This window comes from Capricornis sumatraensis, chromosome 16, assembly GCF_032405125.1.
Source record: "Capricornis sumatraensis isolate serow.1 chromosome 16, serow.2, whole genome shotgun sequence".
In the NCBI taxonomy this organism is placed as follows: Eukaryota; Metazoa; Chordata; class Mammalia; order Artiodactyla; family Bovidae; genus Capricornis; species Capricornis sumatraensis.
In genome coordinates, this window is record NC_091084.1 from 20,193,147 (window position 1) to 20,220,780 (window position 27,634).

Consider the following 27,634-nt stretch of genomic DNA (forward strand, 5'->3'; position numbering starts at 1 on the left):
AGATGAATGGATAAGGGAGTTGTGGTAGATATACACACGGAATATTACTCAGCTATAAAAAAGAATGCATTTCAGTCAGTTTTAATGAGGTGGATGAAACTGGAGCCTATTATACAGAGTGAAGTAAGTCAGAAAGAGAAACACCAATACAGCATATTAATGCATATATATGGAATTTAGAAAGATGGTAATGAAGATCCTAAATTCAAGACAGCAAAAGAGACAGATGTAAAGAACAGACTTTTGGACTCTGTGGGAGAAGGCGAGGGTGGGATGATAAGAGAGAATAGCACTGAAACATGTATATTGCCATATGTGAAATCGAGGACCAGTGCAAGTTCTATGCATGAAGCAGGGCACTCAAAGCCAGTGCTCTGGGACAACCCAGAGGGTGCAATGGGGAGGGAGGTAGGAGCGGGCTTCAGGATAGGCAGACACATGTGCACCTGTGGCTGATTCATGTCATTATATGGCAAAAACCACCACAATATTGTAAAATAATTGTCCTCCAATTAAGATAAATTAATTTTTAAAATCCACAAGAATCTAAATAGCATAGTGATTTGGTACCCATGTCCAACTGTTTAAAAAATAAGTCTTTCCTGAGACCACACATAGGGTTAAATGACCTCTTTGTCCCTGTGTGAAAGTGTCTTATTATTTACCACATTATAGTGAATATACTGTTTTCAAATCCATCTCCTTCACTACATTAAGAGACTGTAGAGAGAACTTTAGTACGTTTGGTACTAAGCCCCATGGTAGGATCTTAAGTACTGTTATTCAATCACTAAATCATGTCTGAGTCTTTGCAACCCAGTGGACTGCAGGACACTAGGCTTCCCTGTCCTTCACTATCTCCTAAAACTTGCTCAAACTCATGTCCATTATGTCAGTGATGCCATCTAATCATCTCATCTTCTGTTGTCCCCTTCTCCTCCTGCTCTCAATCTTTTCCAGCATCAGGATCTTTTCCAAGGAGTCAGCTGTTCACATCAGGTGGCCAAAGTATTAGAGCTTCAGCTTCAGCAGAAGTCCTTCCAGTAAATATTCAGGGTTGATTTCCTTTACGATTGACTGGTTTGATCTCCTTGCAGTCCAAGGGACTCTCAAGAATCTTCTCCAGCACCATAGTTCAAAAGCATCAGTTCTTTTGGGCTCAGCCTTCTTTATGGTCCAACTCTCACATCCATTCAGGACTACTGGAAAAATCATAGCTTTGACTATATGGATCTTTGTTGGCAAAGTGATGTCTCTGCTTTTTAATATGCAGTGGTTTGTCACAGCTTTACTTCCAAGGAGCTTCTTTTAATTTCATGACGGAGGTCACTGTCTGCAGTGACTTTTGGAGCCCAAGAAAATAAAGTCTGTCACTGTTTCCACTGTTTCCCCAGCTATTTGCCATGAAGTGCTGGGACCTGATGATATGATCTGAGTTTTTTGAATGTTGAGTTTTAAGCCAGCTTTTTCACTCACCTCTTTCACCCTCATCAAGAAGAGCTTTAGTTCCTCTTCACTTTCTGCCATTACAGTGGTGTCATCTGCATATCTGAGGTTGTTGATATTTTTCCTGGCCATCTTGATTCCAGCTTGTGATTCATCCAGCCTGGCATTTCACATGAGGTACTCTGTATATGATTTAAATAACCAGGGTGACAATACACAGCCTTGACATACTCCTTTTCCAATTTTGAACGAGTCTGTTCCATGTCTGGTTCTAACTGTTGCTTCTTGACCTGCATACAGGTTTCTCAGGAGGCAGGTTAGGTAGTTCAGTATTCCCACCTCTTCAAGAATTTTCTACAGTTTGTTGTGATCCACACAGTCAAAGGCTTTAGGGTAGTCAATGAGGCAGAAGTAGATGTTTTTCTGGAATTCTCTTGCTTTTTGTACGATCCAGTGGCTGTTGACAATCTGATCTCTGGTTTCTCTATCTTTTCTAATCTAACTTGTACATCTAGAAGTTCTCGGTTCACATACTGTTGAAGCCTAGCTTGAAGGATTTTGAGCGTTACCTTGCTAGCATTTGAAATGAGCATATTTGTATGGTAGTTTGAACATTCTTTGGCATTGCCTTTCTTTGGGACTGGAACAAAAATGCCTTTTCCAGTCTGGTGGCCACTGATGAGTTTTCCAAATCTACTGGTATATTGAGTGCAGAACTTCAGCAGCATCCTCTTTTAGGATTTGAAATAGCTCAGCTCGAAGTCCATCACCTCCATTGCCTTTGTTCATATGAATGCTTCCTAAAGGCCCATTTGACTTCACACTCCAGGATATCTAGCCTAGGTTAGTGACCATGTGGTTATCCAGGTCATTAAGGCCTTTTCTTGTATAGTCCTTTTGTGTATTCTTGCCACCTCTTTTTATTTTTTCCTCCTTCTGTTAAGTCCTTGCTGTTCTGTCCTTTATTGCACCCATTTTTGCATGAAATGTTCCCTTGGTATCTCTAATTTTCTTGCAGCGATCTCTATTCTTTCCCATTCTATTGCTTTCCTTTATTTCTCTGCATTGTTCACTTAAGAAGGCTTTCTTATTTCTCCTTGCTATTCTTCGGAGCTCTGCATTCAGTTGGGTATATCTTTCCCTTTCTTCTTTGCCTTCTGATTCTCTTCTTTTCTCAGGTATTTGTAAGGCCTCCTCAGACAACCACTTTACCTTCTTGCATTTCTTTTTTTTGGCATGGTTTTGGTCACTGCCTACTGTACAATGTTACAAACCTCCATCCATAGTTCTTCAGGCACTCTTTCTACCAGATCTAATCCCTTGAATCTATAAATGACTGTGCTACCTAACAGACATGTTGTTGAGTCAACACACTGGGAAAAAAATTCTATTCTATGGGGCTTTCACTCTTGAAAGGATCACAGAGGACCTGACTCTGAGTTCCGATGCTGTGAGGTGCTATGAGAAGAGTCTTGAGGCAGCGACATATTCCCAAGACTGTTGACGTAATGTTGCAAACAGAGAAGCTTGTCATATCTGGCAGGTCCAAGAGAAAGAGGTGAAATTGCAATGCTACCCTCAACACTTAACTTTGACAGTTGACTGCTCTACAATAATAAAAAGAAAACCCTGATGGCAAACAATCTCCTAAGAAAGGCAGATCCAAATGAATAGCGAGGATCTGGCTTACCTCCCCAAGAGACTTAGGCTCCTGGAGGTGTAGAATCTTCTGTCTTTAGGGACTGCTACCTGTAAGCATCTATAGCATATCAGAGATAAGCTCGGATGAGGTAAGGAGAGAAAAGCACTTTAATCACTTTGATGATAAAACTGTAATTGTTTTGCATCACTGTTTGGAAATTGTGATACAACACTTTGTTGGCTTTTAGACAACTTAAAATTGCTTATAATTTTTTTTAAATGTACATTAATGTATCATTTTGTTCCCCCTGACTCTCGTTAGGGACCTGGGAGGCCCAGAACAAGATGTTACAAGTTGATAGAAGAAGTGAAAAAAGCTGGGGTAGCAGCTGGAGCCAGAGCTCAGGGGAACTGGCTGTACAAAGTGCAAAGTAGAGCTAGGTATGGGTGGGGACTGTGTGGCTTTGAAGGTGGAGACAGCTACCCTGGAGGGAATGTGTTACTCATAAACCTTTTAAAGAGTTTTGCCTGGATGGCAGCGGCAAAGCAATTAAACAGCTGTGGGCAGACAGACATGACCTAATTTATTGGCCTTTCCTGTTGTCTTTGGTGCAGTCGGTGCTATAGCCTAACCTGAGACTAAGAGTGTTTGGTGGGGTGCAAGGTTGGGGGTTGCTGAGAATAGGGGAGAAACTGATGTCCTTGAGGAAGAAGAGGCACTGTATCCAAGCAGGACCCTATGGGGCCTTCCCAGGACATGGGGGCCTTCTTTAGCTCCTCTCTCGAGTACCTAGATAGTATTTGACACACATTTCCTAATTTGTTTTGCAGATATATATTAAAAAAAACCTTCCCCCTCTCCAACAAACAGAAGATGTTAACTACCTGACAACCATCAGCACATAGCCCCAGGTCTCCTGGAGCATAAGGACTGACAATGTTAACCTTTGTGACACCACCCTGCTACCTGTCCATCAGCCAGAGAACTGTGCATAAGCTGATCACAGACCCTGCTCCCTCACCTGGCTTTTAAAAGTGCTTTGCCTAAGCCCTTCATGGAGTTCGGGGCTTTTAGGGTATAAGCCACCCATCTCCTTACCTGGTTTTGCAATAAACCTTTCTCTGCTCCAAACTCCAAAGTCTGCTTGGCCTCACTGTGCATTGGGCATACAAACCTGCATTAACAGCACAAGCAAGCAGGCCCAGTGCAGGGATGGCCAGACCCTCCTGACCTACTCCCTCACTGAGAAGGCCATTGTCAGCAGTCCCCTTGCCAAGCCCCAGCGATTCTTCTGCTCTGAGGAGTGAAGGACCCAACACCAGCTACTGAGGTGACAACTTTCAGCAGACAAGAGTTCTCACCTGGCCTTCAGTGATCCTGAAGGGGGCTGCAAAGTGTAGGCTCAACTGCAAATGAGGCGATCCAGCTACTCAAGTGTGGATGATCCAAAAGTCATGAGAATCTACCTTATGGCACCAGGAAGAAAGGAAGAGGACCACATGTAAAATACATGACAGAAATTTTAAAACAGACTGCAAAAAGTTCTGCAATTTAAAAACTGACAAATGAAAAGAAAAACCTTTGCTGCTATCTGGGCTCTGATACTGTTTAAATCAAAATGCTGGCTGTTTAGAGGATTTAATGGGGACCCCTCGGATGTTCCTCAGGCCACTCCAGACCCTTTGGGGGTTCTGACTGCTGTACTCCTTGGCCCCATGGTCACTCCTGCCTGTCTCAGAGCCCCACCTCTGGGAAGCTCACTGAGGGGCTGAAGAGCAGCAAGCCATCTGCAGCAGAAAAGGGGGTGGGGGGTCTTGTCAAGAAGCTGTGTCACGTGGACTGCACTTGGGTCTCACCTAGACTGTGGGTTTATTTGGTGTGGCTGTAGGTGGGGGTGAGGGGGATCACAGGGGTCCCATACGACCCCCACATATCATCACAGTCTAGGATCACAACCCACACATTCTTTCAATGGCTATTTAACTCCCTCAAAGCTAAGGCATTAACTTCCCTTTGAATCCACACATCTCCACTGTTCAGTGTCTGGGTCAGTTCACCCGGAAAGCCTCAGGATATGATGCACAGCTGCCACGGGGCACAGAGTCTTGCGTTCCAGTCTCACATCCACCCCTGGTGGTACTATGGTCTTGAGATATTTTGAGAAAAGAGAAAAATAAGGACAATAATATCTCACCTGGGAAAATAAGGAAATAATATCTGCTCTTTCTACTCTGTGCTCAGTCGCTCAGTCGTGTCCAACTCTTTGTGACCCCATGAACTGTAGCCCACCAGGCTCCTCTGTCCATGGGATTTTCCAGACAAGCATACTGGAGTGGGATGCCATTTCCTTCTCCATTTTTTTACTTTAAAGGATATTTGAGAGAATCTGGTGAATATGGGAAGCTTTAAAGTACTGCATACATTTAAAATATTACTGATCACATATTCCTGAATAATCACAGAATCAGCAAAGAAAGAGATCTAATTCCTTCCTCTTTCTTTTGACCAACTTGTAGCGAAAGCAGGATGCTTTACCTTTGCAGAAACTCTTTGGACTTCCGTGTTGTCCTTCTTTAACTATGTCCTATTTTCTCATATTGAACATAACCACTCAACAGTCAATGTGAAGTATGACCAGGGCTCGGTTCAGGGAAGGGAGTTCATAGCCAGGAGCTAATCAGCTCCTGAATATTACAGCATTTGTATTTGTGTAACCACACAGTGGCAGTAAAAGAAAACAAAAACAGCAGAAAGTGAAAAAGAAATTCTTCCAACTGTCAGACTGAACAGCTTCAGGGGCAGAAGGTCCCTTTGATCCTGCCAAGTAATTTTTAAATACTAGAAATGAGGCTTTTTACATTTGTGTCAGGCATAGCCCTCCAAGACTCCAGGCTTTCCCTTCCCAAACCGCAGGATTTTCTGAGAAATCAACAGTCCCTCAATTTATGTAAAGGAGTGGCCTGTAGGTGAAGTCACAACCTAATGTCCTGGCAACAAAGATAGGATCTCTTATGCATATTAGAGTCATTTGGAAGCTCTGAAAAACATCTATGCTTCCCCCATCACAGAGCAATTTGGCTGGAATGTCAGGGTGGGACATGGCATCAGACGTTTTGAGAGTTCCCCAGGTGGCTGTCATTTCAGCCAGGGTTGAGAAACTCTGCCTTGGCAGAGCCTGCAGTTCAAGACTTGTCATCACAGAAGCCAAGCAGACACATCAAATGTATCTTAGTGCCCAGGTAGGCACACAGAGAGGAGACACAGAGTGAGTACAGAGAACCCAGGAGCAACCCCCTCCAGACAGGTGAATCTTAGTACCTACCAAGTCAACATTTTATCACCTTGAGCTGAACTGGAATGGTCTACAGCTCCCACTTAGGAAATCCAGCAATAAGTTTTTCCTAGGAGGTGCCACAGGTTGGATTCTGATCCTAGGGCAGCCCATTCACAGGCAGGCTAGAGGTGCATCAGGTGACCTGCCATAATGGCCATGAACATCAGAATCTGGACCAGAGAATGTGTACAGTCAGCCAGTTGAAAGTGCACAGCATGAAGTGAGGGAATCAAAGACATCCTAGAAGAAGGACAGGCTAGGCTCTGACAGGCAAGCAGTGTAGCTGCTCCCTAGAGTTGCCTTGGTTTCCCAAATCCTTCAAGTTCCAAATTCAGCCCACATGTAACCTTTGGGCAAAGCCCTCTCTATCTAAGGGGCCCTGACTGACTCCTCCTTTCCATCCAAAGACCCTGACTAACCTGAGCGTGTTGGAGACTGACCATGGCACCCAGAAGGATGGGGAGAAGCAGCAGGACAGAGAAGCAAGAGAAGAACAGGGCAACTCTCAAAAGATGCTGAAGCAAGAGACAGAAACTGTGAAAGGGCAGACGGGGCATGAACAGTGAGTGCAGGATAATCAGAAAGAAAACTGAAGGGAATTTTCTGGCAGGGAAACAGAGCCTTAGCAATATAAGGCTGGGAAGTGAGAAAAAGCAGAATATACAGGATGATAGAAGAGGGCAACTGGGATGGAAGAGGGAAGAAGAGGATGAGAAACTTCTTTCCCTTCTCTGCGCTGTTGGAAGATGACTCCTATAAGTACATTTCTCAGGCTCAACTAGAAGTTTGAGGCTTCCAGCTGGCTTCAGCCAGGCACTGGCAGGAACTGGAGGTCTAGAAGAGAAAAGTCAGGGTATTTCTCTTCCTCCCTCTGCCTTATGAGGAACTTCCGGTAGCGACTGTCTCTCCCAGTTTTCCAAATCCCCGGACAGGTCTGCCAAGGTCCCAGTTTCTCTTGAAGGATCCTAATCTGTAGGGCTTGGTTAACCCTGCCTGCTTCTAAAAAAACAAAAATAAAAAAATTTAAACTTAATTGTTCTTCAGTCACTCAGTCCTGTCCAACCCCATGAACTTCAGCATGCCAGGCTTCCCTGTCTTTCACTATCTGCCAAAGTTTGCTCAAACTCATGTCCATTGAGTCGATGATGCCATCCAGCCATTTCATCCTCTGTTGCCCACTTCTCCTGCCTTCAATCTTTCCCAGCATCAGGCTCTTTTCCAATGAGCTGGCTCTTCGCATCAGGTGGCCAAAGTATTGGAGCTTCAGTTTCAGCACCAGTCCTTCAAATGAATATTCAAGGCTGATTTCCTCTAGGACTGACTGGTTACATTTTATTATATAAACAATTTAAAAAATCCTTTTCTTAGATAAGTAGAAATTAAGTGCAATGAAATCTGTGAAATATATTTGTTATGCTGCTGCTGCTGCTGCTAAGTCACTTCAGTCGTGTTCGACTCTGTGCGACCCCATAGATGGCAGCCCACCAGGCTCCTCTGTCCCTGGGATTCTCCAGGCAAGAAAACTGGAGTGGGTTGCCATTTCTTTCTCCATATTTGTCATAAATAGGACAAAAGTCAATTTCCTTCACGTATAGAGAAACATATAAAGCAGTAAGAAAAAACCCCGTTAAGACTCTGTGTCATAGTGGTGTTTGCTTTCTAGAATCCATTCCCCTAGTTTCCCCCCTTTTTGATTTTGTTGTGGGCATCAAAATATGCAGTCCCAGAGGATGGATCACAAATGATTTGTCTAACATTTAAATCCGACTCCTTGATTTTCAATTCCCTTGCAGCAACGGGTGGCTTTATGACCTGGATTTGGTTAATGAGAGTTAAGGGGAGGTGTGCTGGGATAGCATTCAGCAAAGCTTTCACTTTCATAATCAAATGGACAGATGTAGTTGGCTGCACCCTTATCCCCTCTCTCCCGCCTTGAATATGGATGTGGTGTTTGGAGCAGCTGTAGCCATCTTTCATTGCAAAGGGACCAACCTGACATCCTAAACCATTAAACCAGCTAGCAGACCTATTTCCAGATACCTTGTTATTTCCAAAAAATTTATTCCCAATGGATTAAAGCCATGATTAGATTTGTTATTTGTGACAAGAAGCTTTCTGAATATAAATTCTGAAATACAAATAGGCAAAGGTATAAATAGATAATTCATAAGTTATGAAATGTAAATTAATAGTAAACATATGAAAAAAGTTCAAATTCATTATAACCACAGTTTCAGAAATTAAATCTAGTATAAGAATTTTTAGCCTACAAAATTAGCAAAGATTAAAAATAATAGTACAATTCAGTCCCGGGAAGGACAGTTTCTGCTGCAAGTCAAAGTACAACTTGGTAGAACTTTTTGGAAATCATTTCCCAACATAAAACAAGAATTTAGAAAATATTTATATTATAGAATAATGATTCTACACTGTGGAATTTACCTAGCTGTGCTTAGTCACTCAGTTGTGTCTGACTCTTTGTGACCCCACAGACAGTAGCCCGCCAGTCTCCTCTGGCAATTCTCCAAGTAAGAATACAAGACCCAGGTCTCCCGCATTGCAGGCAGATTCTTTACCATTTGAGCTACCAGGGAAGCCCAAGAATACTGGAGTGGGTAGCCTATCCCTTCTGCAGGGGAACTTTCCAACCCAGGAATTGAACCATGGTCTCCTGTATTGCAGGCGGATTTTTCACCAGCTGAGCTACCAGGGAAGCCTAGAATTTATCTGAGAGACACTTTTAATTAAATTAAGGATGTAAGCACAAAAGTTTGTAATGACATTATTTAACATAGTGTAACACAGCATAACAAACCTGATTCCATATTGAATCTATTCTCTTATCTCTAATCTTTGTGCTCTGTTGCTTGTGCTTAGTCATGCTGGTTCTAAACCATTTGTAAAATAATGTTGCCTGTAACTTGAAATACACAGGATAGCCCATTCTCAAGGCTCTTATCTTTAAAGGCATAAAATTTTTCCTACTCATATAGAGATAAAAAGTTGCAGAACAGAGAATAATATTTGTCTTGTTGGAGGTTTGTAAGAACATTGTGACCACACCTAAATGTACAGATGCAAAAACAAAGAATTCTGGCATCAATAAGTTTGCAACAACTAGCCACATCCCCTCCCCTCCAGGTATAAAAGAAGCCCAAATTCTAACTCAGGTAAGATGATTCTTTGGCATACTAGTTCATCAGCTTCTTGATCTGCTGGCTTTCTAAGTAAAGTAGCCCCAACAACTCATCTCTCAGTTTATAGGCCTGTAGTATAGTATGCCGTATGAGCTTGAACTTGTTAACAATAGCAATGAGAAACAAAAAAGAATAAGAGAAAACTGAAGCACCTAAAATATTGGAATGATTAATTAAATTATAAAATACACATAGAAGAATAGTATACAGCCACAAAAAATGTTGACTACAAGTCTTTAATATGAAGGGGTTATTTTTATGTCAGATATTACACATAAAAATATACATAATACTATTACAATTATATGAAAGTGATTGTGGATGAAAATAGTTTTGATGGTTCCTAAAAAGTTAAACCCAGAATTAGCAAATGTCACAGTAATTCCACTCCTGGGTATACACCCAAAAGAAAGGAGAACAGGTACTCAAAATCCTTGTAGATAAATGTTCATAGCAGCACTGTTCACAATAGACAAAAGGTGGAAACAACCCAAATGTTTATCAAGAATGAATAAACAAATTGTGGTATAAACATATAATGAAATATCATTCAGAACAATTTTTTAAAAAGAATGAAGTACAGATAGATGCTACAAGGTAGACAGACATCAAAACATGCTGAGTAAAGTGGGTATAAAAGGTTACATATCACATGGAAGGTTCAATTATATGAAATGTCCAATAGAGGTAGATACATATAGACAGAAAGCTGATTGGTGGCTGCCAGCAATTGGAGGGAGGAGGAATAAGGAATAACTTTAAAAAAAATTAATTTCACTGAAGTATATAGTTCATTTACAATGTTGTGTTAATTCTGCTGTTAATATACCAAGTGATTCATTATTTTTCATATTCTTTTCCATTATGGTTTATCACAGTTTATTGAATACAGTTGCCTGTGCTATACAGTAGGACCTTGCTGTTTATCCATTCCATATATAAAAATTTGCATATGCTAATCTGAAACTCCCAATCCATCCCTCCCCCTTCCTCTTCCCCATGGCAACACAATCACAAGTCTGTTCTTTATGTCTGTGAGTCTGTTTCATAGATAAGTTCACTTGTGTCATATTTTAGATTCTACATATACATGATAGCATATGGTATTTACCTTTCAAAGAGTAACTATTTAATGAGTTTAATTTTGAGGTGATGAGATTTTTTTTGGCCTTGTGTCCAAGTATTCCAACACCATTTGTTGAAAAAGACTATTCTTCATTGAATCGCTTTCATACCTTTGTGAAAAAATCAATTGGCTATATTTTGGGGCTCTGTTTCTGGACTATATTCTGTTCCATTAAATCATATAAATTTTCCCCTTCACAAATACTATGATATCTTGATTACTATGACTTTATAGTAAGTCTTAAAATCAATTAGTGTGATTCTTTCAATTTTCTTTTTTTCAAAATTGCTTTGTCTATTCAATTCCTTTGTTCTTCTATAAAAATTAGATTTCTAATTGTTCATTATTAGTATATGGTAATACAATAGGTTTTTATATATTAATCTTGTATCCTACCACCTTGTTAAAGTCACTTATTAGTTCTAGGATTTTTTTCTTTTGCTAGATTTTTTTCTATGTAAACAATCATGTCATTAGAAAATATGGATAGTTTTATTTCTTCCTTTCTGATATGTGTATCTTTTACTTCCCTGCATGTCTAGGACCTCAGGTATGATGTTAAATAGGAATGGTAAGATTGATTGTAGATCTTGTCTTGTTTTCAATCTTAAGGGGGAAAGCAGTCTTACACCATTAGGTATTATGTTAGCTAAAAGATTTTTGTAGATGCCTTTTATCAGGGTCTATTTCTTCCTTGCCGTGAGTTTTTATCAAGGCCTTTTCTGCATCAATTGATATGATCACATGTATTTCTTTTTTAGATTGTTGATATAGTGGTTTACAGTAATTTATTTTAAAATAGAGAACGAGCCTTACTGTTATGTATTAAATTGTGTCCTCCAAAAAAGATGTGTTGGAGTCCTAACCCTTAGTACCTCATTTGGAGACAGGGTCTTTACAAAGGTAATCAAGCTAAAGTGAGGTGTTTAGTGTGGGCTCTAAATCAGTATGACTGATGTCCTTATGGAGAGGGCAAAATTTAGACGGCAGAGGCAGATACACACACAGGGAGAATGCCATGTGAAGACTGGAGTTACACTGCCACCAGCCCAGGAACCAGCAGAGTTCCTGGGAGAGCCCTGGAACAGAGTCTACTCAAGTGCCTTCAGAGGGTGCGCCCGTCCTGACACCTGGAGGCCAGCTCTTTACCACAGATCTGCAGAACAGACCAGTGGTTGCCAGGTTACCCTCTCCCAGCTCAGATCAGACTGCTCCCTCCTTAACTACCATTACATGTGTTGTTTTAAAGTCGAAACCAAGGCAAACTTGATATAAATATAAAACACCACAACCTTTCTTTGGAAAGTGGTGAGTTCGGTGTCGCTGTAGCCCCCAATTTCCTCTTTCATCACTAGAAAGTCTAACACAGAGGAATGAGGAAGCTGGCTCCTGTGGTATGCCAAGCTGGTGTTTTGAGTACAGCCTTTAGATAGGGCCATTGGCAATGCCAATAAGGAAACATTCCTGAGGAGAGTGAAGTGAGCCTAAGGTTCTCAATATTATGGCCTGTGCAGTAACTAACTGCAGAAAAACAGACCCGAGTTGCTTCAGCAAGGCTCTTAGCCAACTGGTTCTCAGTTTTAAAACTCAAACGTGTTAATAGGAAGAAAAATATTTTCTGACTAACCTTAACTTGACCTTCTTTGCCCTTTATGTCATATCCCCAGATCTATCCTTCCCTTACTTGTGTTCCCTCACAGAAGTAGTTAAGGTTCACTTAATTAGGAATTGAGTACCTACTAGGTGTATGAGGCTCTCCATCCCTGAGACAATCCTTGACCACAGGAACTCGAGACTGATGTACAGAAATGAACTTACCCATGAATATATTAACATTACAAAATGTATAAAACATTATCAAGAAAAGGGCAGAAAAATATTCAGATATTTAAAGTCATATTTATGAAGGAAAATATAGTTATATCTCTTGCATTTCTTCATTATCAAAAGAAATAATTAAAAAATCTATAATAATTTTAAAGAATAAAATAATAATAAAATGGTTAGAGTTCCTATAAATATCACACCCAAGAGATAACCATCTTAGTAGTTTACAGTATATCCTTACAAAATGCATATATACTTTTTTAGAAAACAAACAGTGATAAGAGAAAATTTCACATATTGAGGTACGAGGAAGTCATTCTGGCTTATACACAAGTAAACCTGAACTTTGTGCTAACTAAAACAGTCTGTGTGTACAGACATTGTATATCTGCTTTAATTCTTAAAGAAAAGGGCAGAATATGCAAAAGTAAAGAATGTGCATGTTAAAAATAAAGATTAAATGCTTCCCTTCCTGGGATACCAATACTAGTACTATTTAAATGATAAGACTCCTTTCCCAGGTGCTAAGGCTGTACTGACTTGCTATGTACACGCTGAACTGTTTTTTTTTTTTTTAATTTGAAGGAATGTATCCTTCACTTGTTTGATGTTCTTTGCTCTGAAAATATACAAAACTGTGTTGAAAACCATGTTTCTCCAGAGAAGTTCTTCAGAGTTATCTGAGAGGCTGTTTGGGGGGCTATAAGTCCTTATTGGCTCAAGTAAAACTTCTTTCTATTCCTATTATATTGTTTATTGATTATTTCCCTTGACAACAGTTGCTGGCAATTTTCCTGTATATATGGCAAATACCATTAGTGGCCCTCCAATATCCATTATGTTCTTTTCCTTAGTAATAATATTCCCAATTTTTAGTAAGGACACATGATTACCTAGAATTGTATGTTCAATATTTTTATGGTCAGTGAATAGCAAGATCTATAAGTGCAAAGATCTCAGTGCTGGTTCTGTTACAAGCTACATGACAAAGTGAGGATAATCACTTCAACTTCATTGTAGAAAGCAGTACCGCACAGTGATTTAAGTGCTGATGGAGTCCACAAATCCAGTGCTTCTTAGCAATATTATCTCAATCAAGTTACTTATCCTCCCTAAACTTCTTCTGAATGGAGACTAAAAATATCCCTCAATTCATCAGATTGTTGTAAAAATAAAGGAGATAATGGATATGAAGAGTTTAGCAAAGAGCAAGTAATCAATAAATAAGAGCTATTATTACTGTTGCCGCTGTTGTTAGCTTTTGAAAAAAAAACACACCTGCTTTATGAGATTAGGATGAGGATAAAAACTAACTTTAAGAGTTAAAATGTCACAAAACCTAACTAGGGCATTAATCATCAACCTTGGGATTTGTTGTTGTTGTTTACTTGCGAAGTCATGCCTGATTCTTTTGCGACCCCATGTCTGATTCTTTTGCGACCCCATGGACTGTAGCCCACCAGGCTCCTCTGCCCATGGGATTTTCCAGGCAAGAATACTAGAGTGGGTTACCATTTCCTTCTCTAGGGGATCTTCCTGACCCAGGGATTGAAACCATGTCTCCTACATTGGCAGGCAGATTCTTTACTTCTGAGCCACCAGGAAAGCCCGTATTTACCAGGCTCCTGTCATTATCTGCCAACACCACTCTCTCAAGCAGACTTCCCACATGGCTGCATTTCAGCCCTCTTCATTGTAAGAACAAAATGCAGCCAAGCATATTTTTTCATCTCTTTTAAGTGTCTCAACTTTTTTTCCACTCTCACTTGAAAAGACCCACATCTAACTTTTGATCTACTTAATATATTTTCAGTTTGCCTATATTTAAAAAAAAAACTCAAAAAGTAAAAATTATGAAAGGTCAATAATTCCTAAGGTCACTAAAACAAACTCACTTGTACAATAAGCTGTAAACTCACCTTATTTGGTTATTCTGAGCCTTAACTCTTTTAATTATTTCTACAGATTAGATGTGGAACTCTAATAGTATAGTAGTTCGACATGTATTGCCCACAGAGACCAATCTAAGGAGCAATTAAACAGGAGAATTTGTCTGAGAGAAAGCTTTCCCCTCAATTTAAAGAAATTAACTAAACTGGATGTTATTGAAAAGTGCAGACACCTCAGAGATCCGTGATGTTGACCCCATTCTTTGTTACATTATCAGAACACTCCAGCCTATAGGGCATCCCGATGACCTCCAGGCAGTTCTCACAGTCCCTTCCTCAGCCATGCAGGGCTCCATGAGAGCAAGCTACATATATATGAACTCTTCATCTTACAGGGTTTACCACCAACCAAAAACTTTCATAGATTGAAGCCATTTGCAGCAGAATTTCTTTGCTGTGTCCTCAAGGTCAGCACAGTGTCTGGCACATTACAGATGCCCCATAAATAGGTATCCAATGTTTCTTGAGTCTGTCCTTGCCAGAGGCAGATTTCACCTGCTGGGAGAGGAGAAAGCAGGCAGAAAGCCTAAGAGAGAAAGGACACCTGTGTATCTGGCTTTTAATCTCTGCAGAATGCTGCAGTTGCCACCAGCTATCAATTACTTCACCACTTTGATATATACAGACCTCCTCAAGACTGAGCCACAGCTCAGCTACACTAGTGTAAATCAACTGAAACAGCTAAGCATGGGAAAACCATCCTGGGCTGCAATCTTGCCACTGAGCAAAGATAGTCTAAATCTAGACATGCCATTTTTTTAACTTAATTACATCAGGTGCTATAACATCTTATACTTTATAAGTTTTCTGCAATAGAAAAAAACACACATTTTGATTTACTGTTGTCTCTTCAGTGAGCTGACTACTTGATATAATCTCTTAGTACTTTCAGTCACACTTATGAGATGGGCATGGTGAGGGTGATAGGTAGTTGGGTTTTCCAAAGACTGTTGTAAAATGGAAGATGCTTTTCACATTTTATTATATTTATCATATTTATGTATATATATATATGTATATATGTATACACACAGATGTATATTTTCTCCAAGGTATGAGAGCAGTAAGGGGAAAATTTTCACTTGCCAATCATGATTTAAACTCTCAGCCATTTCTCTTCACTGCAGCTAGAACCACAGACTGTACCAGGCCCCAAAAGTCATACCCAAGTTAACACTTCCAGGAAAAAAACCTTTCCACAATCCAAAATGAAGTATAACTGACGGACTGGAATTTAAGTTGTAATTTTCACTTCTGTTACGGGATCTCAGAGAATTTCTGTAGCTTAGATCCCAAACTCACAGGATTGAAGAGGACACATGTAACAGGGTGATTATAGTCCATGACAGGGTTCAGGAGGGAGAAATCCCATCCTGCAGAGGGTACTGGGCAATGAAAAGAAGGTGAAACAGAGACTGAGAAATGGGAAGAAAAGCAAGGGACTGCAGAAACCTCTGACTCCAGCCAGTGCAGACCATTAATTCCTTCATCAAGTATTTACAAGGGGCTATACAATCCATTCTGAAGGAGATCAGCCCTGGGATTTCTTTGGAAGGAATGATGCTAAAGCTGAAACTCCAGTACTTTGGCCACATCATGTGAAGAGTTGACTCCTTGGAAAAGACTTTGATGTTGGGAGGGACTGGGGGCAGGAGGAAAAGGGGACAACAGAGGATGAGATGGCTGGATGGAATCACGGACTCGATGGATGTGACTCTGAGTGAACTCCGGGAGATGGTGATGGACAGGGAGGCCTGGTGTGCTGTGATTCATGGGGTCGCAAAGAGTCGGACACAACTGAGCGACTGAACTGAACCGATACAGACAGGAACCTTGTGACTAGGGCCTCCCTCTCCTTTAAGCCATGAAATCCTACACCTTTCTCCTCATCTGCCTTCCCAGAGCCAGGTGGCATGTGCCCAGGATTCCTGCATCCTTACCCCCAGGTCTGCCTTCCCATCTTGGCAGTGTTGGGCTTGAGGGCAGCAGAGCCCAGCCCCCAGCTGTCAGGGCAAGCCCATGCCTTTCAGAAAACATTTACTGAATGTTCCCCATAGGCCAGGAGCTATGGCAGGCCCTAGAGAGTCACAGAAAGGAGATGAACAAATTTTTTCTTATTTTCTTCTAGTTGCTAAGCATGTGCCCAGATGCCCAGAAGAAACTGAAATAATAACATAAGCAGTATTTTGTGTCCTGCTTTTTCACAGAACAATGCCTCATACATATTTTTCCACCACTCCATCCATGAAAAGCTTGAGGTGCGTACAAAACAACCAAGGTAGTCAGATATATGGAACTAAAATATCACACTGGATGGAACATAATGATATCTTCATAACTGTCCTTTGTAATGACTGCACTCTTACTTAGATTTGAAAATTCCCACTCTTTTGCTTACAGGTAAAACTGCAATATCTGAGAGTATATGTTTTGTTTTTCCTCTAACATAACATAACATATGCTATGTTTTGTTTCTAAGTTGTTTTCAGCTTTGTGAAATGGAATTAAAGTGTGTATCTGAGGTTATTGAGAGGATTAATTAAATATATATAACATGTTTAATACAGTACCTAGTATATAGTAAGAGACCAATAAATGTTAGCTATTATTATTATTATCACAATAATAACTATTATTATCTAAAAGGCAGCACTTAATAAATGTTCGTGTGGTCATCTTCTCCACCTCAATCTCCTACTAATGAGAAACATCCAAGAATTGGATGACTAGGTCAACAGCAAGTCATGTCTTCATAGGTATTGGCATATTGTTCACCAAAAAGATAGTATTCAATTTAAAATGCCACTAACAACATGCAGAATGCATCCATTTCACTTCATGAAGTCTTTTCTGTTATTTTAAAGGTGTAACATGGTATCATGAGATTACTTCAATTTTCTTTTTTTAAAATTACTGTTAAGGTGAACATTTTCCCATATGTTTTATTTACTGTTTGGATATATTCCAAACAGTAGTATAAATGATTTATTTCTATGTTTTGCCTATTTAACAACCTGAATCTTCATGTTTTCTTAAAAATTTGAATAAACTCTTCATATATTTGAAACATTATAATATTTAATGCAAATACTTCCCCAGTAAGGTGGAGTCAGAGAGTTCTGGTACCAATGAAGGAAGATCAGGGGAAGCTCACTTCTATAGGTGGGGCTACAATCTCCTGTACAGTGAACTCAGCTAGTTCTATGCCATTAAGATCCACCTCTGGATACCTCTGGCCTTGCATGATACTGTAGTCCTATATTTCTAACAGTAGGATACTTCTTAGTTGTCTTGTAGACAGTGCAACGCTATCATAGACAGGCCTCAACCAGCAAACATCCCAAGCTTCCACATTTAACCCCTTCTCTTTTTGTCCTGGTCAAGAGATCTGGAGACTGTTTCCCAGTATAGTTAAAAAGGCCTCTGAGCATCTCTTGGGACTGTTGTACTTTCTCCCACATAATACCCTTGATTTATATGTCATGTGTCTTGACTTTTGATTAGGAAAATATGATGATAAAAAATTGAGCAGAAGAACCAAGTTGATATGTCATTACAGGCCTTTTCTGCATGCCAGTATCTGCTACTAAAACTGATGCCTGTGAGCTCATTAGCAGAGCAATCCCATGGAGACTGCTATCCAGTGATAGGTATTTGACAATGGGACTCAGGAATCAACCAGGGGAAAATAAAATAGTAGAAATAATTGCCTCGAGCATCGGGCTCAAGTGTCTGCTTTCCTTACATTAGTTTTCTGTTTTAATGGTGTCATTTAATTATTTATTATTATTATTTTTCAAAGTTTGTTTAGTAGTTAACAGTATTGATTTTGTCTTTGCATTATGGCTTTTTCTGCTGATGCTCCAGTTAGGATATGAGTGTGTTTTAAGCTTCCTTCTAAAGCCTAGCCTAAGGGTCTTTGCCACCCAAGTGTAATTCCACTTCCCTCTAAGGTCAGCTGCCATGGGCACCATAGGCTGCAATATAGAAAATACAACAAGGCAAGCATCAAGTCAAATACAAAAAGTCAAAATTTCCTTGAATTTTAAAATAAATGACATTAGTATTTCTAAAAACTATACTTCATGAACAGTTAGCAGGATGTTGATAACATCTTCAGTGGAAGCTACCCTCCACATTATTTCCTAATTCTACCCTCACTTTCCCCCCAAATATACTGGGTTCACTTAAGAAGTCCAATCCTCTCCAGAAACAACAAACACTTCCAAGAACACACACTGAGAGCAACCAGTTTCTTAGTCCTTTTGGAGTATGTGTTGAAAACAAACTGCAAAGCTCTCCTTTCCAAGGCTGGGTGTGCCTGTGTACATTGCATGTGCCCACATGTGGGTACAAGCGTGTGTGTGTGTGTATGGATATACTGGGCTCAGTAGGGCACACTTCTGCAGTTTGAGGAAATGATAGAGCCTGTTTTTCTAATGGCAGATTATGATGGTATGAAATACACATCCTCAAACTTCAAATATTCATTTCTGCCCACAGGAGTCATTTCTGGGGGCTGGGCGTGGGCTTAGCCATATCTGGTGAAGACAGGGCTTTGGGCCCAGTGTATTCTAATTGCTTCTAAAAAACCAGCAAGGGTTTCCCTATGTGAAGAGTATCTTTGGAGGTTTTTTGGTTGGGGTATTGCCAGGTGGGTAAGTGTGATGCCTGGAAGAAAGTCACAACACAGAACTTAGATCACCAACAAGTTGTTCACAAACAAAACGGCTTTCTAAATTCCAATCAATGCCACACTTTCTGGTCCGAGACTGATACTTTGAATTTTTTTCCACAAGAAAGAAAGGAGAAGGTCTTGGGTGGGTTTAATCCAGGACAGATAAGAAAGTCTTTAATTCATTCCAGGATTTATCCCACACTTCCCCAGCAGAAAAAAATGGTTTACCTCTCAGGCAATTATCTCCGGATTTCATTCCCTGGTAACTTAATCCCTCATCTGTAACACCGCACAATAAGGTCAAGGGTGAAGGTCTGCAGCAACTCATCTTCCCCAAGCACCATACACGAGGGGATCAAACCATTGCAGCGACCCCAAGGGTCTCCAGTTTCAGCTAAATTCACTCCACACCGTTTGGCTAGTTCCTCGAACTCCAGCTCTTGAGGCGGGAAACACTTGACCTTCATTGAGGTGCCAGCTCTCCTGGGCCTTGCTGACTGGCCCCGTGGGTGGAGAGGGGGAGGTTTCTCCAAGAGTGTGTGCGGCGAGAGTGGACGACCCGGAGGACTCTGCAAACACGTGGGTCCGCGCCGGCCAAGACCGCGCTCCCCGCCCCGTCTCACGGGTCCGCCCGGCCCACGCCACGCGGCGGCTCGGAGGACACCTGAGCGACCTGCCACCCGGCTCGGACGGACCGCAAGCAGCGACGGCCGCCCAAGCGTCGCGGCCGAGGGGCGGGGCAGCCGCGCGGGACCCACGCGGAGAGAAACGCGCCGAGCCGCCCGCCCGCACCCGAGGGCAAGGGCGCGCCCCGCGCGGCGGGAGCGGAGCTCGCCGACCAGCCTGCCTGGGAGGCGGTGTCTGGAAAGAGCACCCGCCAGGCCTCCCAGGTTCTTCAGATTTCCCCCTGCCGCGCCGCGCGCCGCGGGCGGAGGCTGCACGTCCCCGAGCCTCAGACAGGTGCCCGGCGACAGCTCCGCGCGCGCCGGGCTCGGTGGACGCCGCGGGCGCCCCCCTCAACTGTGCACCAGACCCGGGGGAACAAAGAGTTAGCTCGGTACCTGATCCTCTCCTTCTCTGCTCTCTGGAGCTCTTCATTTCTTTCCAGCACCTGAAGGATCTTCCTGGCTTCTTCATCGTTTAGGAAACTGCAATCAAACCCCTGAGGAACTTTCGTCATTTTCTCTACTGTGTGTGCATTACCCTTAAGCTCCTTGGCGCCTCCTGTTACAGTGACATTTCTCAAGCTACAGAAGACCAGTTTCAGGTACTTGATTTCAGAGCCAATGAAGCCCGTCCCTTTGAAAATCTAAAACCTAGGGAGCAGCCCACACCTACAGGACTAATTTTGATGACACCTTAATGACATATTTCTCTCAGCGTATCCAACCGAGATGCAAAATGAACCGCTGAGGGAGAGAGGGAACCAATCCCATCCCGAAGGGGCGGGCCGTTCCGCGCTCCTGCCTGTCCCTCCTCCACCCGGTATCAAACTTGTTTAACTAACAAGCCTACACATAATTTAGCCCCGAAGTGGGGCGGAGGCTTGAGTGTTGGCTCCAGCGTATTTATTTTGGCTGTTGTTTGCCCACAAAACTTGAACTTGACTAGTAGGCGTGAAAAAGAGAGTTTCACAACAAATTCTCGTTTCTAATAAAGAGCCCATAGGAAATAGAATTGCGCTTAGGAGCTTTAGAACTGGCAGGAGGGTTATTCCTTTTAGAAAGACCCAGAAGAATTGAACTTATACAGCCGCAAGGCTGAATTTAGTTTATCCTTGGAAATTAATTCTTTGCCGAGTCTCCCACCTCTCGGATACCTGCAGCTCATTGTTTCACAAAGTCATTCTCAGACTTTAGAAAAATCAAAACCGTTTATGGTATTTCAGGAGAGGACATACCCAAAGGATGGTTAAAAAGCACCTGTTTGTAGTTTTCTGTAAGATTTGATAATCTTAATAAACAGTTTCAGGGAAGTAATCAAACTGCCACTTTAAAACATCTTAATCCTCTGACTAAAGTAAAATGTAATCCTATGAAACCACAGAAATAGCTTTCCCTAGAAAGCATTATTCCAAGATCTGATGGAAATTTCTAAATATATTCAAAAATATACATTTTTAAAAGTATCAAGTCTGTTTCAGAAAACATTTTGTTTCTTTGGCTTCATTTTGCACACAATAACTTCATCAGATCAACTTTATTGCCCCAAAGCCTTAATTTGGTCACTTCTTATGTAGTGGTGATGGTTACTAACATTTAAAATTTGCTTCCATGTACATCATCCCTTTTCACAGCAAAAACCATAATAAAGATTTTGTATCTGTAACAAAAACATGTCAAAAATGGTTATTTATGTTTTGGCCTCAAGATCCTCTATTCACCTTATTTAAGATATGTCTAGGCAAGTAACCATTTAAATAAATTTCCGTGGGTGTCTATTTGTTACTTCTGTGAAGCAGGAACTAATTCAGTTCACTAATGTTGTACAACTCACAGAACTCCTTTATAAATAATCTCTGCGTTAATGATGGTTTAGGAATGTGTCTCCTTCATGATGTCTATATTTTTTCCTCTTTAGTGTCTTCATTTATTCAGCATAATTATGGAACTTTTAAAATGTGGACACAGGCTCTTTTTTCCGAGTATAGCAATTAATTGATTTCCACCTACTATAAGGAAGCACCATACACTTTGAATTTTGCAATAAGGAGATCCTTATTTTGAATTTGCAGTCAATTTGAATTTCATTTTTACTAAATTGAAAGTAGGGAAAACTATCATTCACATATGACTTAAATCCCTTATGATTATACAGTGGAATTGACAAATAGATTCAAGGGATTAGATCTGATAGAGCGCTTGAAGAACTATGGACAGAGGCTGTGATCAAAACCATCCCCAAGGGAAAAAAAAAATGCAACAAGGCAAAATGTTTGTCTTTGGAGGCCTTACAAATAGCTGAGAAGAGAAGCAAAAGGCAAAGGAGAAAAGGAAAGATATACCCATCTGAATGTAGAGTTCCAAAGAATAGCAAGATGAGAGAAAAAGGCCTTCTTAGGTAAACAATATTTAAGAGGAATGAAATGGAAGAAAACAATAGAATGGGAAAAATAGCGATCTCTTCAAGAAAATTAGAGATACCAAGGGATCATTTCATGCAAAGATGGGCAGAATAAAAAACAGAAAAGGCAAGGACTTAACAGAAGCAGAAGAAATTAAGAAGAGGTGGCAAGAATATACAGAATAGCTATACAAAAAAGGTCTTAATGACTTGGACAACAATGATGGTGTCGTCACTGACCTAGAGCCAGACATCCTGGAGTATGAAGTCAAGTGAGCCTTAGGAAGCATTACTAATGAACAAAGCTAGTGAAGGTGATAGAGTTCCAGCTGGGCAGGAGAAGAAGGAGGCTACAGAGGATGAGATGGTTGGATGGCATTGTCAACAATGGATATGAGTTTGAGAAGACTCTGGGAGATAGTGAAGGGTAGGGAAGCCTGGCGTGCTGCTGCAGTCCATGCGGTTGCAATGAGTTGTACATGACTGAGCGATTGAACAACAACATACACTGTGAAGAAGATAATCCTTGTCTTTAGGAAGTTTATAATACAGTGAAGGCAATAACACAAATGGAAAAATGACTCCATAACAAAGAAGAACATAATAGATGTATAAAGTAAGTCCTATTACAGCACAGAAGGAAGAAGTTAGTTCCAACTGAGTGCTTCAGGGGGAGGAAATGGTATTTGAGTTACAACATGAAGGGTCATATTTCAGTAAGAAGAAATGGAGGGTAGCAGGGGAGATGTGTGACTCTATTCCAGGCTAGGGGAGCAGGGCACTGAACACCAGAAGTAGATTCTAGGAATCTGCTCATAGTCCCTCAACTCCTTTGGCTAACGGCTAAAGTGAGTAAAAATTTGGAAGCTAGAGAAAATAGGGGCATATCCAGAGATTGGTAAATGATGTATTTTGGTTAGAGTATGCATTCTAAATAGGAACAATATTGTCCCTGCTGCTGCTGCTGCTAAGTCGCTTCAGTCATGTCCAACTCTGTGCGACCACATAGACGGCAGCCCACCCGGCTCCCCAGTCCCTGGGATTCTCCAGGCAAGAACACTGGAGTGGGTTGCCATTTCCTTCTCTAGTGGAGCAATAATTGGTTCTTAGAGGGCAGAAACATCTTACTTTTAAAATGTAAAGTACAGAGACACACCCAGTTCATAAACAGACAGTACAGCTATAGCATTAAAATGTCATGAGAGGGAAGATTAAGGAAAAAAAAAACTTTAAAAGACCCCTTGGGGGACAATAATTGAAAAGGTTGAAAAACCCCTGAGGTAGGACATGGGACATAGAGTAAACAAGGCTGAACCCTGATGATGACTGCCATGCTGAAAAATCTGGACTCTACTGTGCAAGCAATGAGTAGACAATGCAGGTTTTAAGAATGACAATGGTAAAGTTGAAAGTGAACCTTGGGATGATGATTCTGGCAGCAGTTGGTAAGAAAAACTAGAGGGAGGGTGGTGGCAAGAGGTCCTGTTGGATCCGAACGCGGATGTAGACGAAAGGGGAAGGAGGATCAGAACTAAGCGGTGGAAGTGGGGATAGGAAGAAGGATGGGATCCAAAGATAATGGTTGGACTTGGTAACTCATCAGATATTGGAGTTAAGAAAGAAAGAGGCTAAAGATGATGCAAGGTGTCACGAGAAGTATCTTAAAGGAGAGTAGTCCTTTTGATTATAGGGGAATCATAAGGCTTTTAAAAAAGATCAGGAGTTCAGTTTTAGACATAGAGTTTGAGCTACTTGCAATTTATCCATGTGGAGATACTGAGCAAAAGTGAAAAATGTGGGACTGGAAATTCTTGACACAGGGGTGGAGAAGTAGATTTGGCAGTCAGCTGCCTAAAGATGATTGCCAAAATCCTGAGACTAGATAAGATAGCCAGAGCAAAGCATAAACAGAGAGTAGGAGTTGTGTTCAGAACCTCGAATGGCCATTGTGGACATCAACACCCAGGCATGTTTCAGCCCTGTGTTATGGCATAAGGAGGCATATGATGGAGAAATTTTTATATTGAGGTTTTATACTGAAAAATTTATAAGGCATTGATGTTGCCTTGGAAACCATACAGGCAGTTTCTGTGGAACTATAAATTTAGCGCTTAGTAAATATTGTATAGTAAAGCAAAAGTAATTCTCAGCGGGTTGTTTTATGGGCTCAGCCAGCTCCAAACAGCTGTTTTCATCCTTAGTATCTGGTAAACTTGACAATCTCCTGCCCAGCCTCTCAGCTAGAGAGGCCGATCAGTTTGGTTTTTTAATAGTAGCAGCTAGATAGATAGCCATGATCTTGAAATCTCTCATTGTCTCCTGTTTTCTCCAATCTCTTGGCCAAATCTCCAGCAGAAGGCTTGGTTTTGTTTTTTTCTCTTCACTGACACTTACTTCATCCAGCCAAGAGAAGTACTGATCACCTATTTGCTTGAATTTCTGAATTTTTGATACCTAAAATCACTTATGCCTGCAGTAAGCCATTTAAAATCATCTCTGTAGATTTTAGATAGGTTTTTCTCAGAGGTATCTTCTCTTTCAACAGACAGGCCTTTATTAGTAAACAAGAGATGGAAAACTCTGAGAAGGGAGTTACCAGAAGCTCACACAATTGTTCATTTCAGTTTTCACTATACTAATTGTCCAGTGAATAGTGTTGCAAATCTAGGTAGGAAATTCCCTTTTGGTTCACCCTGAATACACAATTACAGAATATAAATTAGGACAGTCGCTTAAATTCTCTGAATGCTAGTTTTTGTTGTTGTTGTTGTTTTTATAAAAACAAGGATAGTAATAGATCCAGCCTTATATGATTATCTAAAAAATTGCTGCGAAAATACACATAAAGCAGGTAACAAGGTTGATGCTCAATAAATGGTATCTGTTAACAATGTTCATGCACAGAGCTGCCTACAACTTTAAAAGTAACATTTTCTCTGACAACAAAAGTACTATCTATTTATTGGCGTTTGGGGAAAACTGAAAAATAAAAATAAGAATGCAACAAAATTTGAGCTTTTTTCCTGCTAAGTTGATGGAAGAATGCCGCTTAGTTCTGCAGCCACATGGGCTCAATAGTACCAATATTTCCAAGTCTCGTCCTTAAGGCAGAGTGACAGAAGGAGATTTGGAGCTGGGGAAAATATATAATTGGTGCTAGAAAGGTTGTAGGGAGAATGCCCACCAAATGCTTAAGGGTTTCTAATGAAATAGTTTCATTGAGTCAAAAAGCATGGATCAAGGAATTCTAGACATTACCATACCTTCATGGATCACAGCCTTGTCAAGGCAAAGGGGCTTGCATAAGTTAATATAGCTATGAGCCATGCCTTGCAGGGCCACCAAGACAGATGGGTTATAGTGAAGAGTTCTGACAAAATGTGGTCCACTGGGGAGGAGTGAATGACAAACCATTCAAGTATTCTTGCCATGAGAAGCCCATGAACAGTATGAAAAGGCAAAAAGATAGGACACTGAAGATAAGAGATAGGACACTGAAGATATGCCATCCAGGTTGGAAGATGTTCAATATGCTACTGGGGAAGAGCAGAAGGCAAGTACTAGTAACTCCAGAAAGACTGAAGTGACTAGGTCAAAGCAGGAATGACAGTCAGCTATGAATGTGTCCATGGTAAAAGTAAAGTCCAATCCTGTAAAGAACAATATTGCATAGGAACCTGGAATGTTAGGTAGGTAAATCAAGGTAAATTGGACATGGTCAAGCAGGAGATGACAAGAGTGAGTATCAGCATCTTAGGAATCAGTAAACTAAAACAGACGGGAATGGGCAAATTTAATACAGATGACCATTATATATACTACTGTGGACAAGAATCCCTTAGAAGAAACGGAATAGTCCTCATAGTGGACAGCAGAGTACAAAATGCAGTACTTGGGTGCAACCTCAAAAATGACAGAATGATAGCAGTTTGTTTCTCAGGCAAACCATTCAAAATCACAGCAGTCCAAGTCTATGCCTCAGCCACTGATCCTGAAGTTGAACGGTTCTCTGAAGACCTGCAAGGCTTTCTAGAACTAACAGTCAACAAGATGTCCTTTTCATCATCATGGATTGGAATGCAAAAGTAGGAAATCAAGAGATACCCAGAATAACAGGCAAGTTCAGTCTTGGAGTACAAAGTGAAGCAGGGCAAAAGCGAGCAGAGTTTTGCTAGAGGAACACTGGTCATAGCAAACACCCCAACAACACAAGAGATGACTCTACACATGGATATCACCAAATGGTCAATACCAAAATCGAATTGATTATATTCTTTGCAGCTGAAGATGGAGAAGCTCTATACAGTCAGCAGAAACAAGACCTGAAGCTGACTGTGGTTTGGATCATCAGCTCCTTATTGTGAAATTCAGGCTTTAATTGAAGAAAGTAGGGAAAACCACTAGGCCATTCAGATAAAAATAAATCAAATCCTTTATAATTATACACTGCAGGTGACGAATAGATTCAAGGATTAGATCTGATAGACAGAGTGCCCGAAGAACTATGGACAGAGGTTCCTAACAATGTATAAGAGTCAGTGACCAAAACCATCCCCACAAAAAAGAAATGCAAGAAGGCAAAGTAGTTATCTGAGGAGGCTTTACAAATAGCTGTAAAAAAGAAGAAAGGTGAAAGGCAGGGGGGAAAGGGAAAGATATACCAAACTGAATGCAGAGTTCTAGAAAAGAGCAAGGAGAGATAAGAAGGCTTTCTTAAATGAACAATGCAAAGAAATAGAGGAAAGCAATAGAATGGACAAGACTAGAGATCTCGTGAAGAAAACTGGAAATATCTAGGGAACTTGTTCTGCAAAGATGTGCCTAATAAGGACAGAAACAGTAAGGGCCAAAGAAAAGCAAAAGAGATTAAGGAGAGGTGGCAAGAATACACAGAACTACACCAAAAAGGTCTTAATGACCTGGATAACCATGATGGTGTGATCATTGATTTAGAGCTAGACATTCTGGAGTGTGAAGTCAAGTGGCCCTTAGGAAGCATTGCTACAAACAAAGCTAGTGGAGGTGATGGAATTCCAGCTGAGTTATTGCAAATCCTAAAAGTTGAGGCTGTTAAAGTGCTGCACTCATTATGCCAACAAATTTGGAAAACTCAGCAGTGGTCACAGGACTGGAAAATGTCAGTTTTCAATCCAATCCCAAAGAAAGGCAATGCCAAAGAATGTTCAAACTACCACACAATTGCACTCATTTCACATGCTAGTGAAGTGAAGTGAAGTGAAATGAAGTCGCTCAGTCATGTCCGACTCTTTGCGACCCCATGGACTGTAGCCTACCAGGCTCCTCCGTCCCTGGGATTTTCCAGGCAAGAGTACTGGAGTGGGGTGCCATTTCCTTCTCCAGAGGATCTTCCT

The 27,634-nt window shown here is 40.9% G+C and overlaps 1 protein-coding gene across 1 annotated transcript in view; it reads right to left on the minus strand.

Annotated features, from left to right (window-relative positions):
* The window catches only part of EXPH5 (exophilin 5), a 91,903-nt gene extending 71,524 nt beyond the window's left edge, over positions 1-20,379 (minus strand). The window contains exon 1 of the mRNA XM_068989016.1: positions 20,261-20,379. Within this exon, the coding sequence (XP_068845117.1) occupies positions 20,261-20,379 (119 nt within the window). The remainder of the gene's footprint in view (positions 1-20,260) is intronic.
* Positions 20,380-27,634: the final 7,255 nt, after the last annotated feature.